The sequence below is a fragment of the Pecten maximus genome, chromosome 12 (assembly GCF_902652985.1).
Source record: "Pecten maximus chromosome 12, xPecMax1.1, whole genome shotgun sequence".
Taxonomy (NCBI): Eukaryota; Metazoa; Mollusca; class Bivalvia; order Pectinida; family Pectinidae; genus Pecten; species Pecten maximus.
Genome location: NC_047026.1, coordinates 33,860,696 through 33,869,766, shown reverse-complemented (window position 1 = coordinate 33,869,766; position 9,071 = coordinate 33,860,696). Strand labels below are relative to the sequence as shown.

The 9,071-nt window shown below is 37.1% G+C and overlaps 1 protein-coding gene across 2 annotated transcripts; it reads left to right on the top strand.

Moving 5' to 3' along the window:
* Positions 1 to 921: 921 nt before the first annotated feature.
* LOC117339423 (M-phase inducer phosphatase-like) lies at positions 922 to 7,151 on the top strand. Of its 2 annotated transcripts, none has more exons than XR_004535193.1 (6): positions 922 to 1,074; positions 3,796 to 3,942; positions 4,123 to 4,194; positions 4,503 to 4,637; positions 4,985 to 5,131; positions 5,372 to 5,390. XR_004535193.1 is itself a non-coding variant. In XM_033900995.1 (6 exons), the coding sequence occupies exons 2-6, from the start codon at positions 5,012 to 5,014 to the stop codon at positions 6,713 to 6,715; spliced, it is 600 nt and encodes a 199-aa protein (XP_033756886.1). In that variant the 5' UTR covers positions 4,521 to 4,637; positions 4,985 to 5,011; the 3' UTR covers positions 6,716 to 7,151. The 2 variants fall into 2 exon arrangements, 1 of the variants encoding a protein (XP_033756886.1); XM_033900995.1 differs by lacking the exons at positions 922 to 1,074; positions 3,796 to 3,942; positions 4,123 to 4,194 and adding exons at positions 5,743 to 5,873; positions 6,283 to 6,400; positions 6,584 to 7,151 and having other exon boundaries at positions 4,521 to 4,637; positions 5,372 to 5,470.
* The last annotated feature ends 1,920 nt before the right edge of the window (positions 7,152 to 9,071 follow it).

The window sequence follows — 9,071 nt, the reverse complement described above, 5'->3', positions numbered from 1 at the left end:
CAACAACACGTCCCATTTTCAACGGCATTCCGGGTCCATATTCAACGTTGACAACAGGCCTAAGGTCAATTTTCAACGGGGGTAAAAACTATATAATTGAGTTTTAAAATCACGTTGTAATAAACTTGTAGAGCTTAACATAACGAAGCCAAGATGTATTAAATAAATGTAATGTATCATGTAAAGCAAGAGCTAAGTAGTCTCGGATTATATGACGTCTGGTGACCAAGTTTAGGATACAAGCATACGATTTAAGTGTTGAAACTGGTAGATACCAAGGTACACATATCTCCAGAGCCCAAAGACTGTGTCTATTATGTAATAGAAGAGAAGTTGAAGCTGAACCCCACTTTATATTACATGTATTATGTCCCGTTTATTAAGAGTTGAGAATTTTGTACATCAAGCCGTATTTTTATCGGCACCTCTCTGTTTAACGCGTTATTTAAAGCTTTACGCGTTAAGTCTTTACGTAAATCTTAACGCGTTAAAACTTGTTAAAATGTTATGTTAAACAACGTATTAAATGTACATGTATCTCGTTTTTGACATGAACGGCCTTTCATACTCTTACCCACTGGCCACAGGGGCATGTCAAGTCTTAGGCCTATATCAAAGAAAACGGCCAGAAATATCTACGACTAGACATGCCCCTCTGCCTCACCTTTATCACAACATTAACAATCCAATTCAAATACAATTAATGTAATGGAGGTGTTCAATCTTAAGTTGTAAAAGCGTAATCTATGAAAAAATGGGAGACCTATAGCTACATATGATAAAACTAGACGAACAGACCGAACAGACCTATCTATGGCAGGGAAACGAAGCTTGCAGAAGACCGTGATATCGTGAACCTTTAACGGCATCACATCAGTGTTTGTTTCGTAAGTAAAAATATAGAGTATTTTGAAGCAATAAAATTACTATGACTCGGACGGACGACAGTAAAATAAAATGTACCAGAGGGTCCCTCCACCTAAAGATGCTGAAGATACCGACAAGCCAGTTATCACAGAAACTGTCAGCGCTAGTGAAAAGGCCCCAAAGAATGTACCATCTAAGTTATGGGAGGTAATTATGTAATATAACTAGTTTACTGAGGTTAGCCCGAGTTTTCTCTGGCCCCGACAGCCTGATCAGGTCGGAGAAACCCCGAGATCGGCGTATAATACCTCGATCGGCCTATTATACGCCGATTGAGGTATGGATTTGTTACTAAAAATAGCTCAAATCAATTTAAACTCATCTTTTTAAAATTTTCTATCCAAGTCGCATGAATTTATGACAAAATAAATAATATTTTGCTGAAATATGTTGAATGGAAGCAGTGGCTACTTAGAAACTTGATGTTACAATCGCCGCCGTAGTAACACTACCATCGTAACATAGGCCATATAGACCGGAAGTGTTACATCTGTTTTCAGTTCTTTCCCGCACTCAAATAAATTTAATTTTTGTATTTGTATAACGTTTAATGCCTAAATAAATGCGACTTGGATAGAAATTTTTAAAAAGATGAGTTTAAATTGATTTGAGCTATTTTTAGTAACAAATCCATACCTCAATCGGCGTATAATAGGCCGATCGAGGTATTATACCCCGATCTTGGGGTTTCCCCGACCTGCTGATGCCTACTCCTATACGTATAAGAGGTCTTAGTCCGCCTGATTGCATTGGCGAATCTGCGACGCCTGTCAAAAGTTTCTCGCCGTGTTGAACCTCTAACATTGTTGGAGTACCTGATGCCATGTCACACGAAGACTGTAGCCTAGTGTATATTATATTACTATATAAAAACGTGGGATTCTCCGATACTGTTTGGTGTTGCTTAGAATTTGGTACAGATGAAATAAAACCAGGCATGACATAACACTTACAATATGCGTTCGGCATAGGCACTTGTATCTGGTAATTAACACCAGAGTTAAAATTATCCTCGATATGTACTACATATCTGTGTAAGTGCCCATATGTGTCGGGTATTATGATTCTATTTTACTCACAGGGTTGCGAGTGTCACTAGAGTGTTGGGGTTGACTGGTTGGGGAAAACACAGTCAACTTGCGTATTATACGCCAATGATACGCCAGTTCGAGTATGGATTTGTTACAAAAAAAAAGACAAAATTGATGTAACAGTAAATTTTGAAATAAATTATTTCATGTAAATGGTGATTAAATTTACCACAAGGTCAAAACATTTTACTAAAATATGTTTACTGAAGCGTTGTCTACCTAGAGGGGGCCGTGGTGGCTGAGTGGTTAAGGTGTCCCGACACTTTATTACTAGCCCTCCACCTCTGGGTTGCGAGAATTGAATTAATTACTTGTAACACTACGTTAATAACTAATTAGTCATTTATCTTAACAGGTTTAAACTTACCGATCAGTAATATTGATTAACACTTATCAGATATTGACGACCCGGGATACCTAGTGTACTTTATACACCTATACGGTTAATCGAGAAATATCGCAGACTTTTAAATATGAACACTTTCAAAACTGTTCGTACTAAATAAAATTGTATCGTCTCATCAACATGTTCTACTAAATAACTAATATGACAAAGGCTTACGGATTTCATCATACATACTTTTTGTTTTAAAACTGGAAAAACTTGTTAAGTCAATATTTTGTGTCGTTTATAACTATATTGTAATGTAATGTTTTGATGAATTGTAATTTTACAACAATGGTCGTAGTCATGTCCACCGTTCATCTTCCTTAATGAAAATATAAATAACGTGCCAAACTTCGAATTAGTCGCAAATACATATCTGTATTCCAATGAGATACATGTATATTGAAATATCTATCTAAAACACTTCGTATTTTATGAACAATATGATAATTTTACAATACAGATTTAGTTATAAGTTTTGTCCCGATATTAATGCACACTTTGATAAAGAAAACACCACCTGACAGCGATCAGTGTTTATCTTTTGAAGTCCGAGTTTTGTGTTTATAAAAGTAATCGATGACGTGATGTTGTAACAACAAACCTAGTAAAGGCTGTTGAGGGTCCAGGACATCACGTGACAGGGCGTAAACACAGTTGGAGTAGAGCGCCTCGTCCCGGGGCCCGGGGCTGCTTTGATATGTCCACGCGAGTTGAGCAGACACATTGAGCAAGGACATAGACGTATATATACACGTGCTTTCCCTGTGGTCTTCATCAAAGTTGTCCTCTACGTACATCATTACTACCTACATCTACTAACCCTGAACGAAATCTAGATTCTTCTTCAGTCTTCAAATTCACTAAACCTATTCACCAGTTTAAATCGTAAGTTTTATAGTTTGTTGCTTGCTATTATTTACAACATTCAATGATTACATATTTCTGTTCAATGTTTACCATTTATTTTCAGGGGATCATATCTTGGTTCATACAGTAAATTGTATTGATAAGTTCAATATACATGTACATATGCATATCAAAATTTGATATCTGGGTAGCAATATCTTATATATACGTGTCTTCAAAATGTACACTATATGCCGATTTATTGATAATATTCATTCGAGATCAATATTTATTTAAAATGTCTTGAGCATATACACAAAATAATTAGAAATAAAATTTTGGATTTCGTAAACTGTTACGTTTGAATTATTGACCATTAAAATCATTCTGGTATACTGTAATTCCACGTGAACTATTCACTGCAATATGGTCTCATTAATTTTCATATTTTGATAATTTTTGAAGCAAGCTGCTATGATACAAAATGTATGTATTTCCTTCAATTTGAAAGTCTGACAATTCACTGTTATTATGTTTCAGGTGATGGCATCAATTTTGACCTTGACCCCGTGTCGTAGTCTTGACTTCGATGACGAGGTCAAATTCCTAATGACCCCGGAAGTGAAGAAGGACCTCCGTCAGTTGTTCGATGATGAAGATTCCGGACTTGGAATGGATGATATTATGGTAAGAACTTGTATGATTGGTTCACAGGTTTGAAGTATTGGACGCTTGTTTATGTGACATGTGAAGTTGTAAAGACTTAGATTAATCCCGTCGTGTAATGATACATACATGTATATATCTACAATATCGATACATATATATATAGTTATATTATGTAATCATGACCTTTTGATGTTTCAGATCCCATCAACAGATTACAAGGTGTCCACACGTTTGGATTTCAGTAACGTGTTCGCCTCCCCGGTACGGCATGTAAGTATCAAAATACGAATGCTGATCAAAATGTTAAATAAATGATATTTAGGATTCTATATATCATGTAAAATGAGAAAAATTGTGGCATCTTTGTCAATTATTTATATTCATTCTGATATGAGAAACAATTTTAAACGAGTATATTTATATGTATCAATAGATAAAAAAGCAAGTTTCAACAAATATTTATTAATAATTTAATCTGATAAAATAATAATAGAAAAATTATTCAAATGATTTAAATTGAGAAAAAAATTGTTCGATAACACAATTTTCATATTTTCACCGTTTCCTCCTTATTAAAGATTGATGGTAACTATACCGGGTTAAAGCGTTCCCTCTTCTCAGGCAAGCGTCACCGTGATGAGGATGATTGCGTTACTCCCTCGTCTAAGATACAGCGGAGGAGCGGTGAAATGAAGAGGACGATATCTTATGAGGTAAGGGTATTGTGGTTCACCAGATATAATAGCGGTAGGGCGATAAAAAAGAAATAAGTGTCGATCAGCAAGACACTTGGCAAAATAATGTCTGAAATTGCATTCGGTACAAGTTCCAATCATTTGTCTTATACACTATACACGTAGCTGTACCATAGCATTACAATTCAAGATGAAAGATAAGTCAAATATGAGAAGAAAATCAAAGCAATCATAGATCAACAAAAAACGTATTTAATCTGTTCCTCGAGTAATATCACGTCATTAAGATCTAACTAAAAAATTATCTCCAAATCTGCACATGGTAAGAATTCAAATAATCATATTTGATATTTTTATTTTCACAGGACAGTCCGTAGTTGATACCACGTGACATGAAGGCTGCTGTAGACCGTTTGGTGGAGGAGGATTTGATAGGGGACGGGACCGACACGTTTTGTCTGCCGACCACCAGGGGCAAACACCAGGACCTCAAGTCCATCTCAGCTGATACGGTAAGGGTAGAATTCAACGGAAAAAATATTACACAGATACAATGTATATATATTGGAATCCGGATAAATGGCACAATAACTATTACGTTACTTTGTATTTTACTATTTATTGAATTTCTTTACCAAGCAGTTTGAATTAGATCATTACAATGCTTAGAAATGACAAATTAATTTGCTATTGATAAAATGATAATAAATGGTATGCATTATTTTTCATTATATATATTTTTTTCCTTACAGATGGCCGATATACTGACCGGAAGTTATGATGACGTCATCGATACTTACAGAATCATCGACTGTCGATACCCGTACGAGTACGATCGGGGTCACATCAAGGTTTGTACTTCATTTTTTCATTATGAATTTTTTGAAATTAGTCATCAACATTTCCATCGACTCACCAACGTATCACGTGATACTTCAATTCAAATTTAGGAGCTGGTGTAACAAGCTAAAGTACACATTCTATGAGTTTCTGGATATACGAATAGCCGATAGTATATTGAATCCATATCTGAAGTAATGTTATCATTCCATTTTCAGTCTTATCCTGAACTGAGTAATTTAGATCTACATTTAACGAACAGTTTTGTCTATTTTTTCATCAGGACGCAGAGAATAAATATACACGTGACCAGGTCCAACAGTTGCTTCACGACACGCAGGCGTGTGACGTTACCGGAAAAAGAAACATTCTCATCTTCCACTGTGAATTCTCATCAGAGAGGGGACCCAAGATGTAAGTTTGTCACCTAAGAGTACCTACAAACTGTATACGTCATTTCTACATCCATATATACATATATTTAAGGAGAAAACGAGTGCCAAACTTGCCACGTAACACAAACATTTCTATACAACACGAAGAAAAACGGTTGATAAGATTTTTTAAAAGTGACATTTTACTGTCGTCAACGTTTGCAGATACTCTCTCTCCCCCATGAAAATACTAAAAACAACTTCAAAAAGAAACTTCGTAAATTGCGTTCTCGTTAAGAGATATGTTTTACTGTAGACACAAGCAAAGACCTTAGAGTTTTACTAAAGCAATTACATGTATATGCCGAACCATTTATTTCCTTAATCAAGACATTACAATGATATCAATAGTTCAGTTCTATACATGTTTATCTATTGCTTTTTAACAGGATGCGTTTCCTGAGGGCCCAAGACCGTACTCAGAACGAGGCTAACTACCCGTCCCTGACCTTCCCCGAGGTGTACCTACTTGATGGCGGTTACAAAGCGTTCTATCACAAAGACAAGGTAATTATCGTGTTTTATTTAATCCCTGCTGCCATCTGATCGTCCAAACAATCTTTTTGTTACATGTATCTAACATGAACCTATATCAATATCATGAAAGCAGAATTAACTGTGATGAATGATCTTAAACACTTTAAAAATTAATCGCTGATCATATATTTAACTCCAACTTTTCTTCTGCAGGCTCTGTGTCAACCAATGGAATACAAGCCGATGCTGCATCCTGGTCACTGCGATGATTTACGTCACTTCCGGTCAAGATCCAAGTCCTGGGCTGCAGGAGACAAGAAAAGAACGATATCACGACGTCCCTGAACTACACAACTACAAAAAGGAGTGACGCATGTCAGAGCTTCATGTCAGATCTTCATGTCAGAGCTTCATGTCGGAGCTCTTTGTCAGAGCTCTATGTCAGAGCTTCATGCCGGAGCTTCATGTCGGAGCCAGAAACAATTCTCTATTGTTCGCATTTCTTCCGGAAATGGTTGTTGATGTTAAAGATTCTGAAGGGAGGCATGTGTTTACTTGAAGGACAAATCAATACCTACAAACTGACCATCCCCGTCGTTTTCATCGTGAAGTGCTATGTTTCCTTTCCTTGTTATGTTACATGGTCGACAGTTCAGGACGAGGACCTGTACATGTACATTGTGTCGACTGTAGTTTATCTTTGTCTAGTGCTATATTGACTGAAGTGCTTTTACTTTTTGTATACATGTTTATTTCAGTTGTTTACGAAATAAAATTTACATTAACCATGTTTTCTGTAGTGCGTTATGTGATTAAATATTTACATTATGATAATATAAAGATAAAGGGCAGTTGCTGAGGAAGTTCCGCCATCTTGGATGCCGTTGCTACGCAGCTCCGAGGTTGTCCCCCCCCCCCCCCCCCCCCCCCCCCCTTTCAAAACTTGAGAAAAGGCATATAAATATATGTACCGATATTTATATTCATTGAGAACAGATAAATTATTTCCAAGACTAAGTCATCTACATGTATAAAACTTAAATTTATCAGATACAGCAAGATTATTAAATATTGATAGAAAAAACTCGTGCATAACCAAAAGAATGTAGAAATCAACTGGTTAAGTCTATATATAACGAGCTCTACACGCAAGCGGAAACTTCTCGTACCATAAATTGGGCTAAACTAGTGAAAAACATGTTATGTCCTTATAGTTTCTGTTATGTTTGGCTTGAACAAGGAGTTGGAGATATAGATGTATTTGATCATTACTCCAATAAATGGTGTGAGACATATTTATACAAGACTGGCATAGAGAGCTTGTAGACTCGCCACTAGCCAGATGTTATATTCTTGTCTCAAATTACAAGGTTTTGGGTATCTTATCATAGATTAAATTTAGAAGCAGGAAGATGACATCGCCCGATTCCAATACCTCTGGAAATGCGTTTCTGAAATTCTATAATTTTGTTTGTTAGCCCCGTGAACAATCTGGGTCATTTTGAGGGGGTGTCACTTGCAGTATTATATAAGTGACCACCTCACTGAACATTATACGGAAGTCCCGTTGCATGCCATATGCAGATCGATTAGGGAAAAGAGTCTTGCCCAAGAACACAACTATGACAGTTTATCCGACACGGGCAGAAAGTGTCGAACCACACACCTCGGGTCTTACATGACCTTAGGATTACCGTACAGAGCAGGCGCTCTAACCGACGGAGCTAATGCGGCCACGCAGCAACTGAAGCTACAGTGTAGGTGGCCATCGCTCTAACCTACTTAGCTTCGCAGCCCCTCACCTGAAGTTAGGTGGCCGGAACTAAATTGGTCGCCTCACCTGAAGTTATGTGCGGTGACCCTAAATGCCGTTGAAAATTGAACCATCTGCGTATTCTTCCCTCCGGCCCGTGGAATATGGACCCGTTGAAAACTGACAATTACAAATGACTCCCTTGTAAGATGGAGGGTCTATGCAAGGTTAATGTAGCCCTCCCCAAGCCACCCAGAAAAAAACCATGTAAAAAAAGGTTATATCGACTAGGATATAGGGCCAACGACTATATAACTGATTCTTATGTCCCTGTTAACCCCATGCCATTCATGTTCAACTTGGTTAGAATCACGTGATCAAGCTTTGGCGGTAGTTTTAATCGCGCAAAAATGTCTCCGTGCATCACACTCCACTCGGTGGGAATCACGTGATCAAGCTTTCGTGGTAGTTCGATGCGCGCGAAACTTACGCGTGCTTCACGCGCCACTCTTTTGGAATCACGTGATCATGCTTCATTCTTGTAGTTTGTGCCGCATGAAACTGCATTTCCCTGCGATCTCTGGCTTGCTAGATTAACGCTAAGCCAATCGCGCTAAAGAAAAGATATCTTTAATTAATTGGCATATCGAGGCTATTACTAACCAGGCTTACTGTACATATGGATGACCGGACAATGTGCATACAAGCATACAGTTTAAGCATTTACTTTTCCATATACATGAAATATAATTATGTGTCGCATAATTATGTATAAAAATTATATAGCAATGTGAACAACGGAATGCATTTCAGAAATCTTCAAATTTTAAGGGTCACAAAACCAAAAGGGCAAACTAATTCAGTAAAATAGTTAACCCAATCGAATAACTGATCAGCTGAATTTGAGTAACCCATGGTGGTAAAGAGATCACGGACTTGAATGGTATC

What these genes read in the sequence shown, in the direction of transcription:
- LOC117339423 (XM_033900995.1), top strand. Translation starts at nt 5,012, where the DNA reads ATGAAGGCTGCTGTAGACCGTTTGGTGGAGGAGGATTTGATAGGGGAC. An exon ending in AGTCCATCTCAGCTGATACG is followed by an intron (nt 5,132 to 5,371) that starts GTAAGGGTAGAA and finishes TTTTCCTTACAG; the next exon opens with ATGGCCGATATACTGACCGG. An exon ending in ACGATCGGGGTCACATCAAG is followed by an intron (nt 5,471 to 5,742) that starts GTTTGTACTTCA and finishes TTTTTTCATCAG; the next exon opens with GACGCAGAGAATAAATATAC.